Source organism: Netta rufina (genome assembly GCF_964035555.1).
Source record: "Netta rufina genome assembly, chromosome: Z".
Taxonomy (NCBI): domain Eukaryota; kingdom Metazoa; phylum Chordata; class Aves; order Anseriformes; family Anatidae; genus Netta; species Netta rufina.
Genome location: NC_140126.1, coordinates 43,139,258 through 43,157,303, shown reverse-complemented (window position 1 = coordinate 43,157,303; position 18,046 = coordinate 43,139,258). Strand labels below are relative to the sequence as shown.

Sequence of the window (18,046 nt, the reverse complement as noted above, 5' to 3'; positions counted from 1 at the left end):
ACTAGAGTGAACTTGGACTGCAGTGTCTGATAATTTTCTTCAAAATGTTTGTGAAACATTAAAAGTGTTCTGGATGTTAGTTGGCAAAACATATTTGCATTTTACCAAAATCTGCAGGGAGCAAAAACATTAATTTTAACTGAACAAGACATCTAAATTTCCTGGGTTTTGATGGTCTGGCTTTGTAACTTTTGTAGCAATTTACTTACTGAAATTATTGGAATCTGAGAAGTTTATGAGGACTGGGCATAATGCTTTCTTAAAACAGTAGCCTGCGTGCACATGTTGAAATGGAACATCATTAGTTAAACTCTGGAATTTAAATATAAAGTTAATTGGAATAGTCTTTCAGAGTAACGAGGTGTTTACAAAACCATGTATTTAATAATGTTTGTGTTTATGGCAGAGTTGGATCGATCAATTAGGAGGAAGGTGTCACTTCTGGGGGTTTTGCAGAGTCAAATACATAAATAGCTTTGCTTACTATAATTCTTCTATGTTGTACAAAACAGATCTGAGGCCTCGATTCTAAGATTTTATGAAATGTTTTGTTGTCCAAATGTGGTAACTCTTGATTAACGCAATAGAGAAAATGGGGTTACATTCAAGTATTTTCTATATTCATTTTGCTTATTGTCTGATCTCCAGTTGCATGTAGTAGATATTCAAGATTTTAAAACTCCCAGTATTTGATCCTTAGTTTTTTCCATGACAACTCGTATTTGTAATCTGTCGTATATCACTGAACCATCATTATGGTGTTCCATTGTCTCAGGTTGTCAGCCTTGCTTAAATGAGCCTCATAGTTGTTTCAAAGTACCAATATCCCATGCACAATAAATTGTGTGAAGCATAAGCATCCCTCCATTTTCACAGCTCAGTTTGGTTTGTTTCAGAGAACAGTTAAATTACCTGGAGGTCTCCCTTAGGATGTTCATGTCCAAGTTAGAGGGAATTTTGTGTTCTAGCACTAAGAAGTCTTGTGATAGAAGCTAAGAAGGTCCCCTTTGTGAAACTTGACTGTAGGTTTTGGATATTTTAAGAAGCTTTTACAATCTGTGTTACCACTATATTGGATATATATATATATATATATATATATATATATATATATATATATATTCAAATTGAACATGAGAAATGTTATGCCTCTTTTTTTCCCCAGTCCATTTAAGTTCAGTGAATTTGAAACATAAAACATCTACATCACAGAAAAGTAGACTGCAGAAGAAATTGTATACAATTTCTATTGCCTTTTTGCATTTAATTTCAAATCATATTGCCAATTAGGCTGATTTTTTTTATATTTTGGTTAAAGTGAAATGCAAATGTAATCATCAATTATTTTTCTTCTATTACAGGGTTTTTTGTCCTTTCTCAGTGCTCCACTAATAGGTGCTCTATCAGATGCATGGGGAAGAAAGTCTTTTCTTCTTCTTACTGTTTTCTTCACCTGTGCCCCAATTCCATTAATGCGAATAAGTCCGTGGTAAGTGATACGTACAGTAAGAGGGATATTTTAGTATAGTAGAAATTCAATCACAGGAGTAGTTTGGGAAAGTGGGATGAGGACATTAAGGCAAGAGTGAAGCCAGTTTTCTTTGAAGACACAATTACATTGTTGTGGAGCTGTTTTTGTTTAAAGGGTGCTAAAACTGTGGATCTTAAATGTAGAACTTATGGAAAGTGTTTTAGGTTACTGTCTTTGCATAAGTAAAATATTTGAAACAGTTTGATAACCTTAATTCATTTTTAAATTTAACTGTATTTAATCCCCTGAAGGACGCACAAGTTGCTGTAATAAACATTTCTAAAGCTAAGGGAAACTTACACTTTTCTGTGGTCAGTAAATTCTAATTGCCACAAACCAGATCCCTGAACTTTGGTTAGGAAACTTGGAAGTTGTAACCAAGGGGAAAAGACTTGGTTTCAGTTTAATTTATACTTCTTGTGAAATTTAGTTCAGTGAAAGGACTTTGAAAGCAAAACTGAACAAAGCTATGTTCAAAGCTTTACATATGGTAGTGTGTTCTTTAACTGATTGAAAAACTGAGTTCTAAAATAATTCATTTTTCGTAATTTAAGCATTCTTCAATTTTGAGAATGTGGAAATGTGTAGGTATCATGACTGGAAAAGGCTGTTTCTTTTATTTGCTGTAAAGTAAATACTAGGATATCAAAAATTAAAATACTGTTTTCCAATATTTAAGTCAAACTTCACAGTCCTATTTTTATTCATCTCCTGTAAAGCTCTAAGTAGTTAGTTTTGGATGATTGCTTTTCATAAACAAGATACAATCTCACTTGAAGAGAAAAGCTAAAGCTTAAACTTTCTAATTGTTGTTTTTAAATCATTAGGTGGTACTTCGCTATGATTTCGGTATCTGGAATCTTTTCTGTTACCTTTTCTGTAATATTTGCCTATGTAGCTGATGTAACACAAGAACATGAAAGAATTACAGCCTATGGACGGGTAAGATACACTAAAATTGGGGAAAAAAAAAGGTCATATTATAACCTTTGTATTGAGTTTGTGTTTTGGTGCAGTGTCTTTAAGTAATAAAGTTAATAGAGAAAGGAATGAACCGTGTACCAAGACATATTGTTAGAATGTGGGAAATCTAATTTAGACTTTTTTTACTGCTTCACAGGATGCTTTGTGCTCAGAATTTAACACATTTATTTGCATGTAGGGTTTGTGGAACAAAATATCTTTTAGGTTTTGCAGACAGGATAAGAAATACTGATGCCAGTGCAAGTCATTTAATGCTGGTTTTAAAATATCTCTCCCCCACTTGTACTTGTATGTGATTTCTTTGTAATATAGAAGGGCGTTTTTTACAGTCAAAATAGTGTGGGAGGGTGAAAATTCATAATGCAGACTATTTAGTAACTTACTGATAGACTTTTTTAATTAGCAAGGTAAGAGGAATATAGTTATCTTTGTACACACTAGCCTTTCCAGAAATAATATAATTCCTGGTTAGTTTGCTCTTCTGAATATCTGTATTTAGGCTTTGTTCAGCTGATGGTCCAGTATGTGTATATCCTTAGCCTTTTAACTTCATTTATCCCTTCCTCCTATGTGCATCTGTTTTCACCATACAGATACTAATACATTGATTCTTGGCAGTACTGTACATTGGCAGTATTGTACATTGTACTATAAGGTTTCCCTTTATTTTTGTCTTTAAAAAGGTTCAATTTTGAGAAGATAAATGATTTAGTTCTTTTGAACTGGTGTATATTTTTTGTAGAAGAACACAAAACGAGATTAAAAGTTCTGGAATTCATTATCACCTGTTTTTTTTCCTATCTGTAAGGGGACATAAATGTATTTGAAGCATCCATTTGCCTGCCTGTAAAGAGAAAGAAAATCTGAAATTTTATAATGTATTAGACTGAAGTGCAATTGTTTCCATGAGGAAACACCTCCTTGTAGTCATTTTGTTACAGCTTTTTCTTAGGACTTTTTTTTAGCTAGGCATAAAGCTAAAGTAGCTTCTGGTGTTAACTATTCTACAGAATAGACATGCAGTGTGTTTTTGGTTTGGAGGCTGGAAAACAGTGGAAAATAAAAAATCTAGCTTTTTAATACACTTTTCTGGTGATCTTAGTAGTGAAATTTGACTACAGTGCTTGTGTTTTTTTTTTATTGTGTTCCACTGTATATGAATGTAGAAAGATTTGTTAATAGCTGCATGTCTTTACAATGTAATTTGAAGCAATACAGCTGTTGAATTTGTTGTTAGAACTAATGATAGTTTGCTGTGCTGTCCAGTGGTACAGTTGTACCTACATACTTTTAACAAAAGCACTACATGCTTTTTTTTTACAATCTCTTTCACCAAGATTGGTGAGGCTCAAGTTGAGTTAGACAGGCATTAAACATGCTGACAACTTTTAAGTGAAAGCTCATCAAATTCCTCATATTAGAAAATAAAATCCATTTATTCAAACTCATAGTAAGAGCTCCCTTCCTTTGCTTCAGTCAAAGTTGGACTTTGAATGCATATGTTTTGTATGGTGGGCTGTGGAGGAGGATGGAGAAGTTTTATTAAGGCCTATATTCACTGTCATAGTAATCTTTGACTTAAAATTTGACTTTTTTTTTTTTTTTTTTTTTTTTCTTAGAACTGTGCTCTGGGGTGAGGGATATTGGTTCAAATTTGGGTATTATTCTGCAGTGGCAGAATAACTACTTAAACAAGTTTGTAAACTCTTCTTGTGCGTAGGTATCTGCCACCTTTGCAGCAAGTTTGGTAACTAGTCCTGCCATCGGAGCATACCTCTCTGCCAGCTATGGAGATAACCTTGTTGTAATAGTGGCCACACTGGTGGCTGTTATAGACATCTGTTTCATCCTGCTAGTTGTACCAGAATCCCTGCCAGAAAAAATGAGACCTGCTTCATGGGGAGCTGCAATATCATGGGAACAAGCAGACCCTTTTGCAGTAAGATGCACTTCAATAAATAATTTAATGAATTATGTTTTGTAAGCTTTAGGAATCTTTAATCTTACTGTTAACTTGACTGTTAGTCATGTATAGTCTCAACATGGTAGTCTCTGTTCTCTGCTTGTGCACAAAAAGATCTAGCTACATTAAAAAAACATCAACCAAATAAACTAAACTTTGTGGATTAAATGCTTCTTGAATTGAAAATGTTTGACATGAACTTCAAAGGGAAATGTGTTACCTCTCTTACCAGTTCACTCTTTTCTATGGCAAGAGAAATGCTAAACTCTTACGCAGCTACATATCACAAAATCTGATACTGTAAGATTTTTTCATATTCATTTTATGCTTTGTGCTTTATTTAGGTTTGTTTGTTTGTTTGTTTAGTGCTTGTTTTTGCAATATCTCCTCACCAGTGATTTGCAGTGTTGGTTATATTATAATTTTTTAGTGTAGAATAAACTTATAAAGATTTTTTTTTTTCATATAGCCATATACCGAAGGGTTAAAACATATAATACAGTCTTTCTACTGACTTGTTCATCTATTCACACTTACTGAGCTGATATTGTGTGTCACCTTGATATCTAAGTGAGGAGAGAACAATCTTAATGAAATTATCTTGCTGGGAACTTGCGAATGTTGAAAAATGAGTGATGTGCTTGAAATAATGCAGTTAAAGAATAGTTTTTCTACAATGTATTTGTTACTTAATATAAATCATATGCATAACAGGTGTAAGAAATGTAGAAGGAAAAATATTCTCATAATTTGGCAAGAGAAACAGTTGTAATGAGGTTGTAATATTTGCTAGCATCTTTCAGAACAGATTATTATGGAGATGAATCATTGAATCATATAGGTTGGAAAAGACCTCTTAGATCATTTAGCCCAACCTTTAACCGAGCACTGCCAAGCCCACCATTAAACTGTCATGAAGCACTACAAGTTCTTTGAAGACCTCCAGGGATGGTGATTCAACTACTTCCCTGGGCAGCCTGTTCCAATACTTCACAACCCTTTGAGTGAAGAAATTTTTCCTAATATCCAGCCCAGGATATCCTATAAAGCTCCCCTGGCACTACTTAAGGTCGCTTCCTCTTGTTTTTGTCACTTAGTGCTTGGAAGAAGAGAACAATAGATGCATAGATGCAATGCATTTCCGTAAGTGTTATATCATGTTTTCAGTGAGTACTTGCAATTTGACATGGAACTGTAGCTTCGAAAATCAGATAGGAAATTTTGGAATAAAACTCTGGTGCAAAGCACCTTATATAAGAGGGGGCAATTTCAAGCTCAAACTTCAGCTTAATTATTTCCTTGTATGATTTTTGGACTAGTATATGTGAACAAAAATAGATTGCAAAAAGTGAATGTGACATCTGCTTTCGTTAGTCTTTCATTACACTTCATGTTCTAATACTTGTTTTATTTGCTTTTTCTTCCAGTCTCTGAAGAAGGTTAGAAAAGATTCTGCTGTTCTCCCGATCTGCATTACAGTGTTTCTCTCCTATCTGCCTGAGGCTGGCCAGTATTCTAGTTTTTTTCTGTATTTGCGACAGGTAAATGTTAGTCACTTCACATCTTACTAAGTATGTTTAAATAGGAATTGCATAAGACCTATTTCTTGTTGAAGGCTTTCCTTAGGAAACTGATTTTTGTCAAAATACATCTTAAAGGAGTAAAGGTGGAATACTTTGCTAAATCAAGAATTGAATGATACTGGAAGCTTGACTTCTGATGCGTAGTCCCAGCCATAGTTTAAGCATGTGTTAATAAAGTAAAGCAGACCTTTGTTCCCACTGAACGTAGCATTTTGCATGTCTCGAGGTGGGGTCCTGCCTGTTGAAGAACTATTGTGTCTGTGGGAGGTCATAGAGAACTTCTTTCTATAGATGTATGACTTTCTGACTTTCTCTGACTCCTTTTTCTAAGGCCCCCCCTTTTTTTTTTCTTGTTTGCATTTCTTTGCAAGCAGTTATTCTTTAAAATGAACTCTTCCTGTATGAATTCACGTTACAAGCAGGGATCAATATTTTCTTCTGAGAAGTTACTTTTTTACCACTGATATTTCTGGATTGTTTGGCATTTCTTTTATGCATTTTCTGCTTCTCTTTAGATTATTGGTTTTGGATCTGCTAGCATTGCAGCATTTATAGCAGTGGTAGGCATCCTGTCAATAATAGCTCAGGTAAGCTTTATTGTTTTTAGTGTTTTGTTGAGTAGTACAAAATGTGATGCTGGGGAACACTCTTCTGACTATTAAGTTTGTCTATATACTTAAATACTCTAGAACATCAATATATTTTACAGTCAGTAAAGGTTACATTCATGTAGATTGTGTAAATATCTCTGTAAATACCCTTTCTTCAGAAATACTGGAAATGAAACTAAAAGTGAATCAGCAAATTTACTGAAATGCTGGCTTGAAATGATCAAAATGATGCAAGAAATTGCATTAACAATAGTTAATGCAAGACCTTCTGAAAGGAAAATAAGGTATTTGTTTTAAGCAAGTCATCCTACTTGTACCTGTTCAGTTGGCTCATGCTATCCAACTCATACAAGAACATGCGTGTATTGACATGTGTGCATGGTTATTTAGGCTCAATGTGGAGGTTGAGGAATTTTGAGACTTTGGTATATTTCTTTCTATCTCTTAACTGGCAACAGTGAGCTGTTTTTTGGAGGTCTTTTATACCTTATAGTAAGCAAAGTGTTTCAGTGAGATATTTTGTCTCTTTCCTTTATCCATGTAAATCTTGTTGCCAATGGTGTATTTCTTCATTTGTGTGTCTTTATGGCTATAGTTTGCCTTCCTGTTGTGACAACAGAGGGGAATGGCACATGTAATATGGTGTAACCTTGTTACCATCCTTTGCAGAGGGGAACTCTTATTTTGCTGTAAACAATACATTCCTTGGTGTTTACTGGTTCCACTGATGTCAGTTGTCCTTGATTATCAGTACAAGTCATTATTTTAACCCTTGCTGTGTTTTGATGCTTTTATGTGCACTCACATTTGCTAATCATACTTTATTCAGACCAGCATTTTTACTAAAACTTTACTAATACTTTAGTATACTTTAGTATTTTGCTAAAAATGGCTGCCATTTGGCTTCATAATTTTCAATATTAGAAGGAGGAAATTCCACTGTTCTTTTTTTTTTTTTTAACTCTTTCAAGAATGCAGGTTATTGAAATAAGCTTTGCTTCATAAATACTGATTTGAAATGGAATGCTGGTTGTCCTAAGAAAGAACTAATAACATAGCCATGGAACTATCATATTCTTGTTATTTAACTTTCAAAGTATTTGCATCTAAGAATGGGGACACATAAGAAAACTAGTGTCAGTAAGATATGTATGAAAGAGGAAGCATGCTGTGCTCTGCAATCCTTCTGGTTCCTGTTTTGTGGCTTTTTACTGATGCATTGCTGAATTTATCATGTTAAAGAAAAGTGCACTTTTAACTGAGTGAGGCTGTCCATATGGATTTTGCCATTCTGAGAACTGTCATCTTCTTGCCATGGGTCTATTGCTGTTGTATATGAACTTGGCTCTCCTTCACTCTTAGGAGTAATGCCTCTTCAAACATGAAAAACAGTGGTCCACTTTTAGAATTAGTTTCTATGTGCAAATAGAAAAGAAGTGGTGTAAAGAGTAAGCAGAATATGAAATTAAATGTAGTAAAAGGGCTTGGCCAAATTTTAGTGCATGTAGTGAACTCAGAAGATCAACAGGATTTACATATTAGTTTTGCCTGTAAAGCCAGGTAGTAATTCACCTAAAGTTCACTTAAAGACTTTTTTTTTTTTTTTTTTTTTTCCCCTAAGCCAACAGTCTTTTATTCTTGAGAATTTGTTGATCTTGGTAAACTCATCCTGTATCTTAACTTGGCACCAGTATTTTTCTGTGGAACTCTCTAGCCTGTAAGGAAACAGTATTTTAGGAGTAGAAACAGAAGCCTGTTTATAGTAACATTTCAGTGTCTGTTTCTATGTATGTAGACAAGGCAAAACATACACTTCCAGATGTTCTGAAGTACAAACACAGTAATAGTTAAGAAGAGTAGTATCAACTTTTGATATTAAGGTAGTCTGCATTTTAGACTTGCATAAATGGAAAGTACGTGCATGAATAGTATGAACTCAGCAGCTGGAAGGTCATTTTAGCGATCAGACTTTTTTTAAACTTCTGGATGAATAATTTCTCTTGCAGACCGTGTTTCTCAGTATCTTGATGAGGTCAATAGGGAACAAAAATACGGTTCTCCTGGGTCTTGCCTTTCAAATTCTTCAGTTGGCCTGGTATGGTTTTGGATCTCAGTCTTGGTAAGTGTGTGTTTTCATATGTGCATCTCTGATACAGAACTAAGAGTATCTCTCCAAGAAATCCTTGCAGTTAATTCTGTTGTAACGGATATTTAAATGTTTTCTGAATTAAACATGATTATTTGCGTTGCACTGCCAAAGTTCAGTTTGTATTTTGCATGTATAGTAATGATAGAGTTTTCCATGTGTGTACTGTACATTGGAGAGTAACAGCCCTTTTGAGAAATTAATCTTTGTAATCTTTTACCATGAGTTTTATGTCCACAAATGGGTGAAACTTCTTAAACTCACAAACTAATAAGTAGTATGTTCTTTCCACTAATTTCTATAGATTCATTTTGTCAAACAGTTTCTGGGCCTCTACCTTTTTCTACTCTTTTGTTCTTCTGCTGTAACTGTTTATGGTCACAGAAACTATCTAGAGCTGCTTTTATTAGAGAAACTGTTTGTAAGTAATGCGAATTGAAATGAGGAGCTGCAACAGCTCTTTCCTTAGGAAGTTTGTCCTGCTAACAGAGCCATGAAATGTATCAGAGCACTTCCTAGAGAGTTATTATGCGAGTGGTGTATACTGTGTAATAACAGTAGGTAGCTAAACACCACCATGGTGCTATTTCATTTCTCCTCTCCTGTAGAATAAGGGAAAAATGCAGTGAAGAAGCTCCTGGGTGAGATAAAGAGAGGGAGATCACTTACCAGTTAGTATCATGGGCAAAATGTACTCAGCACAGGGAAGATTAATGTAATTTATTGTCAGTAACAGATTAGAACATTGCAAACTAAAAACACATTTTCCCCATCTTTTCCTCCCACCCCTCCCCACCCCCGAAACCATGCACCTTCTTCTATTTCCTCCCCACTAAGCAGCACAGGGGAATGGGCACTGCAGTCAGTCTATAATACTTTGTCTCTGCCACTCATGCTCTTCCCCAGCTCCAGCATGGGTTCCCTCCCATGAGATGCAGTCCTGGCTAGGAATCAGTTCTTGCATGGGCTGTCTATGGGCTTCAGCTTCTGACAGGTCAGATTTACTCTGTTGTGGCCTTCTCTGTGGTCTGCAGCGTGGAGATTGGCTCCACTGTGGCACCCATATATTGCAGGGGTACAGCCTGCTCTACCATGGGCCTTGCCACAGAGGAACTTCTGCTCTGGAGCCTGGAGAACATCCTGCCATCCTGCAAGGAGACCTGGAGGGGGTCTGCAGGGCAGTTTCTCTCCCATTTTCTCACTCCTTTTTCACAGCTGCTGCAACATAACTGTTTTTTTTTTTTTCTTTTTCTTTTTCTTTTTTTTTTTTCCCCTTTCTTAAATATGCTGTCATAGAGACACAACCAGGTTTGGTTATGGGCTCAGCTTTGGGCAGCAGCAGGAGCCTTTTGGAGCTGGCTGGCTCTTACCTAATGTGGCTCAGCTCTTAGTCTCTTCTCACAAGGCCACACGTGCAGCCCCTCTGCTACCAAAACCTTGCTGTTTAAACCCAATGCCACAAGTTACACTGTTTCACTGGAAAACTCAATGAAAATCTTTGTACAGCCTTTGGAGACAAGAAGGCAGTATAGCGTTTCATTTGTACTCCCTTTATCTCCATTGTAATAGCTAGCATAGATTTAAATGCACTTTTATTTCAACAAGCTCAGAGTAATTTATGGGAGGGGAACAAGCAGAAGGCCCTGACCGGATAATTACTACTCTTTAGGTATTAGAATAAGAGCATTTTTGAAAATGCATTAAGCCTTAAACGTGCATGCACTTGTGGCCCTTCTTGCAGCATGGATGTAGCAGGGAGGGAAGAAAAGTGACAGGGAAGTAATTACATGGGTATTCTCACTTTTAATTCAGATTGTGTACTTAACACAGGATGATGTGGGCAGCCGGAGCTGTAGCAGCCATGTCAAGCATTACATTCCCAGCAATTAGTGCTCTGGTTTCACGAAATGCAGAGTCAGATCAACAAGGTGAGCACTGAATGAATTTGTTTGAGTATTTTGAATGGTGTTCCTGTTCAGAAAGCAGAATATTCACCTAGGTGTACTTTTTAAATATGTTGGTGAGTAATGAGTTTTGCTGGTAGCAGCTGTAGAAGACTACAAACCCATGTAGAGAGGAAGCAGGTGCATGCATTTATCAAATTTGCAGAGCAAAATACATAGTTTGTGTCTAACCAGTTAGTTCTCTTCTAGCTTCCTCTAAAATTACCGCAAAAGCAACAACAAAAAATAACTTCCATGTTTTTCCCTTCTTTTTTTTTCTAAAGTAACCTTCAGATAGTGATAGTACTAATGAATACTCAGATAGTGATACTAGTCAGTACTTCAGATAGTGAATACTAATTTAATAGTACTATGTTTTTAACAGAAACTAAAAACATATATTAAAACCAAATTAGAATAAACCTATGCAAGAAAATGCTCTATTCTGCGTGGAAGAGTTTGCCTTTTATTCTATAACACTCAGATTTTCACAGAATAGAAAAGGGCACTTAATTAAATAATCTGAGAAAACAGAAGCATGAGGAAGGTATGATACGTGACTGTGATTGACGGGAATAAAAATCAGAAAGAATCCTAAGTGAATTGAATAATGCTGCCACATAGTAATTGAATTTAGTGTTCTCTTTTAAATAATTCCATACATATAAATCATAAGTATAAGTCTTGCTTTAACACTGTACAACTTAAAATTAGGTAAGGGCAGTTAATACAGGAAGCACTAAGGAGGTACTGTGCTACGAGGTAGATTTCTACAATTTGAATGGCGTGTAAGGCAGTATTTTATGTGTCTTTTTGATCATTCTGCCCCCTCCTCTGCTCTAATTTTTGTTTCTAACAAAGACATTTAAAAGATTTAGAAGACCAGTTTTCTACTGAAGTTGTGAAATGAATAGTTTAATTAAAAGATGTTGATCTTTCATTTTACATTGAAGAAACTACTGCTAATAGCTTGATCATATAATTCTGTCCAGAGTGAAGTTTTGCCACCTAGTGGCAACAAAGATTTTTCAACTTGTCAACCTATGATGAAAGAACTTAACTTTCTTTTTGGCCTATTTGCTTTCCTGTGGTTCTGCAAGTTACTGCCGCAAGGAGAGCATTATGCAGACAGCTAACATCATAAAAATACTGCCATGTAGCATATTAGTCTTTAGTACTGTCAAAATACTGCACCTTTTACGCTGTCATCTCTATCACTTTTTGAACTTGGAACAAAAATATAACCATAGAAGTTTGATTAATGAAGCTTTCTAATCAGCATTTCAAAATACTTCAGGCTAAAATTGCAAGCAATATAGCGTCATGAATTTATTGTAGTACTGTTGAATTTACCACCACAAGTAATTTCAGTACCACACCTGGTACTGAAATCCTGGTTTTAGACTGAAGAAGGGAAGCTATTTATTACAGTTTGTGCATATTTTGATAATAACATTCCTTAATATGTAGATAAATTACTTTAAATTTCACTTGAAAATAAACTGGGCAAGTACCATACTTAACCTTTGCCAACTTCATTGGATGAGGGTAGAATAACTGCAGTGCAGAAAATTAGACTTACACATAAATTGAGAACTCAAATGGATTCCAGTGGAATTCAAGTATAATAACATACATGTAGCTATGGTCGTACAGATTATACTTTAATCCAGAAAATTATTTTCAAAGTATTTAAGAAGTTAGCATGTAGAAATAATTGTAGGATGTGCTATTTCGAAACAGCCATAAGAATACACTTCGAGCTGTTTGCTTTAAGTATTACATTCTTGATTGTACAAACAACAACAAAAATATATTTTTTTTTCTTCATTAGGTGTTGTCCAAGGAATAATAACTGGAATAAGAGGTCTGTGCAATGGCCTGGGACCAGCACTGTATGGCTTTATTTTCTTTCTCTTTCATGTGGAGCTCAATGAATTATCACCAGATCAGACTTCTGAAAAAAACACAATGGTAGATCCCAGGGAAGAAGTAAGTTTAAAATTATGTGAAGTTTGCAGTATAAAATTTTGTGAGGTAAAAGTCTGCCACGTGTCAATTGTTTTGTGCATGTTTCTGGTTTTCTGATCAGTGTGCAGATCAGGTGAGGAGTTGTAGATGCACAAAAGTCATATTGCAGAGCACATATGAACTGGTTTGCATACAGTTTATAGTCAGTGTAAATGTCTCTTAGTATCTCTAGTCTTAATGGTATCGTTCTTAAGACAGAAGTCAGTGTACTTTAAACTTCATGAATTCTTTGTTGTGCTTATCTCCCTGCAGAGAGCAGTCATTCCTGGTCCACCATTCCTGGTAGGAGCATGTATTGTTCTTCTAGCTTTTCTAGTCGCCGTATTTATTCCTGAACACAGCAAAGCCAGCAGCAACAGAAAACACAGCAACAGCATCAGCAGTGCTCTGAGCAACAACCTAGACCGAAGTAATGAAGAGGACATTGAACCATTGCTGCAAGATAGCAGTGTATGAGGGCTGACTTCTGAGGAGACTATGGAACAAATTAATGCACTGAATTGTAGATTGGCAAGCTTGGTAGGATGTGTGTGGACCTCCAAAAGGAATGTAGCCATGTGGAAGGGAAGACCACATTATTATGGTACTTCGGGTAGATACCACACTTGCCAGAGGGCTTGTTTAGTTTATGAGGTCACAGCTATGTGTGATTGTATTTAATGTGACTGCAAGTGCTATGTCAAATCCTTATATTGGGCAAAAATGTGAATATTTTTCAAAGATTGAATGTTTAGTTCCCAAAGTCATATGCAAAATGATCAGACTTGAGGCAGAACAGTTTCTGCCATCACTGCCGAGGTTGTTTTGCATTTTTTTTGCCTTTCGTCTGCACGTATGGCCCATCTAGTCCTCATGGTATGAGAGGGACTGATCTATATATTTCTGATTTCTGAAATACTGTCTATCAGAAAAGGTCTTTATTTCTCAAAGACATTCTCAAACATTTTTTAGTAACAAGAAATCCAGTAGTTACCAGAATGCACTGATAAAACTGAGATGACTTCTGAGGGTGCATGATCACATGTGGCAGTCGCTACCCATAAATTAAGATCATATTGAAGTCTTAAACCCACTCTCCAGAGAAATCAGTTCTGCACAGTTGAAGCAAATCCAGGTGGCATCTGAAAGCACTGGTTGCATTAATGTTTTGCCGATTTTAAAATAAATAAATAGAATATTGCTTATAAAATGAGCAGCATCAGAAGTGTGTACACTCCTGACTTCAGAAGCAGGAAAAGCAGTGGGTGTGAGAGTAGTTTACAACAATAAGTATGTATATTTATTGCATTTTGTCACTTTATCTGCCATATGAAATAATCTTTCCTATTAATTCTTTTCACCCCTGCCTTAACTGCTATTTAGTGTTTAGTTATTAATCATATTTAGCCTTTATATCACTGTCTTACCTGCTGAATCTTATGGATATATTCATATCAAATTTTCCTTTCTAAAAGAAGCTTTAAAGGAGTTATGGCTACAAATATACTAATTTTTAGAGACATTTTATGAAAAATATACAGATTTATATATGTATTTTGCTGCAGTGTAAATGGACCATTAAACCCAACTTTATTGAAATACTCCTATGAATGTTTTATATGTATGCAATATATGTAGATATTTGTAAGGAGTTCTAATTTTTCCAGATGGGTGCTGTGTAAATCATGTATTATAAATGTAATGATGATACTGACAGATATACAGTTTTTTAAAAGGATTGTGTATTGACTGAACAAATTTTAAAAATATATATTTTGAAACTTGTTCCATGTTAAGCAATGATATCAAACCTTTTGTACTATATGGTTTGTTTTTTAAGTTAATAAGCTTCCTAATGCATAATAAATCTTGGGCTTTCTAGATTTTGTCTGTGTATGTACTTCTGGTTTCACTATTGTGTCTTCCTTGCTTCAGAATGGACGTGGTTTGATCCCAGTGTTGTGGCACTGAATCTGTCATCAAGCGTGGTGCAATGCATAATTTGCTCAAAAGTCCACATGGTGTCCACTGGGCTAGAGAAGTGGGAAGAGTGGAAAGGAAGTAAGCTTAGAAATAAAAAGTAGAAAAGGCACTTCTGATCTGAATAGTACTACAGACTTCAGATGCTTTTTCTGATGAGGCTTAGGTATTTTTTGTTTTGAATTATTTGGAATTCAAGCCTAAGCTTTTATGCTGGGTATTTCAGTTTTGCTGCATACCAGACTGCAGTCAAGTAAGTTTTGCTGTGCACCAGTGTAGAATGTCTTAAACCTGACAAGTGACTGAACAGATAATATGGTATGTTAATATTAAAAGTGGTTGTCAAATTTATTACTAATATTATTCCAGGAATGGATCACCTTTGAATTTTTAAAGAACAACTTATTGTAAATATAGAACAGCTTTAGATAGATTGACTGACTAATGCAAATGCATTTTCCACATGCTATGGTTTTTTAGAACAGTCGTCTTGACTTTTGATTATGTATCTATATCAGTCAACATTTTTTTTTTTTTCTGAGTATGCACACTTACAGCATATATTTGTTTAACATTACATTACAAATGTTTTATAAACCTAGGGAAAAGAATTTTCAGGACATTAAAAAAAAATAAATCTTTTTTTTAAAAACAAGAAAATTCTTGTTACTTCTTAATTTCTTTCATAATAACAAACTATTATACCTGGTACTGCTGTGCTAATATACATCCTAAAACCTAAAAATGGAAATGAAAGAAGGATGAGATACAGATGAAACAAACAATTTAAAAGTGTTTTTAATAGTTCAAAAACCTCTTTGGTCTCACTAGAGACCATTACTCACTGGTGAGTAATGTGACGGAATATGGTTCATAAATTTTGAAAATCTTGTTTTGATGTTGATTTTCAGTACTTGGTTTTAATGGCTGTCATTGCTGAAAAAGATACCTCAAAAAAGTATGTAGAAACAAATGGAAAAATTGCATTTCTGGGTGCTCTTACTACATCAATACTGTTTTTTAAATCCCATCTACCAATTATGTCGATTTTTTTAGTTAAAATTCTGCTAGTAAGTTTGTCTTTCCAGGTGTCAGTCATTTGTTCTTGCAGGCTAACGAAGGTGTTGGATTTGTGTTTTTAACAAACGGGTTCAAAGCCCAATTCAGTTTCTTCATTTGGAAGATTTTTAACCAGGTTAGAAAAATTCTTTCAAAGTTCAATTGTACAGATATGAGAGTTTTTATAGTTGGTACTTGCACAGGTTTTGGCAGCAAAGTCAAGTGATGCTCTAAGCATTTCCAAATGTTTTCTAAAAGCTCTTGCAATAAAACTGTTTTATTTTATTAAAAAAAAAAAAAAAAAAAAAAAAGTATTTATTGCTAAAACTTAATCTTGAAGGAACAGGGTTTTTTTGTTTGTATGGTCTGTTTATGTTTTAAAGTATCTGCTAGGTACCATAGTCCTGACAAGCATTTGCCATCACTGAAAAGGTCAGCAAATTTGGAATGCTTGCTTGTCGTCTTGTGAAGATGCGTACTCATCCTTCAGTTTGGCAGCTGTTTCAAGTACTGTGCCTCTCTTGCTCTGAAGTATTATAACTATTCTAGTATTTAAAGGCTTTGTTTTTATAAAATTAACAACATTGACGACATCTGGTAGCAATTTGTGCGGTTCCAGTTCAGACTTATTTGCTGCAGTTTCTTGCCTGTGAATGATGTAGAGAAGGGATTTCACTGTAAACTTTTTTTTTTTTTTTTTTTTTTTTTTTTTCCCTCTATAAAATGAAGCTGTTTAGAATGCATCTTCTCCAGTACATCTTCCCTTTACTGGCTCACTAGCAAGCAGTAGTTCATGCATTGCATCATTTAAGCAATCCAGCAAATACCATAAGCTGAGACCTGTTCTTTCATAGCAAACCTTTCATACTGCATGATTTGTTCTAATACGTATTTCTTTAAATTCTCAGCAGTATTTTCTGTGTATTTTCCAACAGTATTTTCTGAAAAGGGATGTGTTTTATTTTGTCCCATATTGTTTTATGGGCAATATTTCAGCCATTTTAACCCAAGCATGAAGAACAAATGATGTTCCTAGTGGTATGTGGCTTTTTGTATTCTATATTGGAAGCCTCTTCTGAAGTATCATAAATTAATCATTATGTTTAATGAACTTTTTTAAAGTACTGAACTGAATATTGCATGACTTCCAACATCATTGGGTGGCTTGGGGAGAGGGGGAAGTAGGTTGTCTTCATGCTCTGGATTTTTTGTTTTAATTGTATTGCTAATCCTGATGGTTTCATACTGCCATTAGCTAATATCTCAAGGCACAACATAAACTTAGGATCATCGTTAACATGAGTGGATGTAAATCTGTATTTCAAGTAGTCTGGATGATTTGAGTTCTATTTTGTCTAGCAGTTGTTGAATCTGATTAGGTTGTCATTGTCAGCCACATTACAAGGTAATAACAAAGAGGTTTTGCTAGGAGTAAAAGAATCAGCTCTGCAATTTTGTTTACTCCTGCTTGTATTAGTACAATCTAGATTCTTCAATCTATAGTTCCTTCGAAGGAATCATTTTAAGCTATTTGTAAGAGTTACTTTAAAATGAGAAAATACAGTCCATAGAGCCACTTAATTAGGCATATGTGAACTGCAGTATGTCTCAATATCCTGAAAATGAGTGAATGAGGATGCCCCTTCACAGTATGGATGCTCCATACTGTGAAGCACCCACTCTTCCCATGGGATACCGTATAATATGTGACTGGTATAAAGACCAAGCAATGGTGCCATTGTCAATATATGTATTAAATGTTAATAAAGCTTCATTTCCTGCCTTTTTTTTTTTTTTTTTTTCTTCCTGTATGACAGTGGGTTCTCTTGAACACCCTGTGGGACTGTGTGCTCCCCACTTTGGAGACCACTGTTTTGGAGCATGCATTTTTGTAGTGTAGCAGTGTGCAATAACAGCAAATACCTCACTTTGTCAGGGAAGGAATAGGTGTGCTTTAGGACAGCTGCTCTTTTCTGCTTGTACACCCCACTCTCCCCCCCCCATCACCCCAATTATCTTCAGTAGAATGTATTGTGTCTTGGGAGGTCTGTGGTGAGAAGATTGCTGAGTATAAACAAAGGCTTGAATCTCATGTATTTAAAGAAATATATGATACCAAGCTTCTGTGTTCTGGACAACTTCTCTTGAAGAAGTGTAGCAGAAAAAAAGACAGTCTTCTCTCACGGTGCAAAGGCGTAGTCTTGCTCTGCTCTACAAAATAATACACTTTGCAGTA

The 18,046-nt window shown here is 35.2% G+C and overlaps 1 protein-coding gene across 1 annotated transcript in view; it reads left to right on the top strand.

Moving 5' to 3' along the window:
• MFSD14B (major facilitator superfamily domain containing 14B) overlaps window positions 1-14,618 on the top strand; it is a 30,945-nt gene extending 16,327 nt beyond the window's left edge. Inside the window, exons 4-12 of the mRNA XM_084304828.1 lie at window positions 1,362-1,489; window positions 2,359-2,473; window positions 4,236-4,454; window positions 5,906-6,019; window positions 6,577-6,648; window positions 8,679-8,791; window positions 10,649-10,746; window positions 12,596-12,753; window positions 13,045-14,618. Of these exons, the coding sequence (XP_084160954.1) occupies window positions 1,362-1,489; window positions 2,359-2,473; window positions 4,236-4,454; window positions 5,906-6,019; window positions 6,577-6,648; window positions 8,679-8,791; window positions 10,649-10,746; window positions 12,596-12,753; window positions 13,045-13,248 (1,221 nt within the window). The 3' untranslated portion in view covers window positions 13,249-14,618. The remainder of the gene's footprint in view (window positions 1-1,361; window positions 1,490-2,358; window positions 2,474-4,235; window positions 4,455-5,905; window positions 6,020-6,576; window positions 6,649-8,678; window positions 8,792-10,648; window positions 10,747-12,595; window positions 12,754-13,044) is intronic.
• Window positions 14,619-18,046: the final 3,428 nt, after the last annotated feature.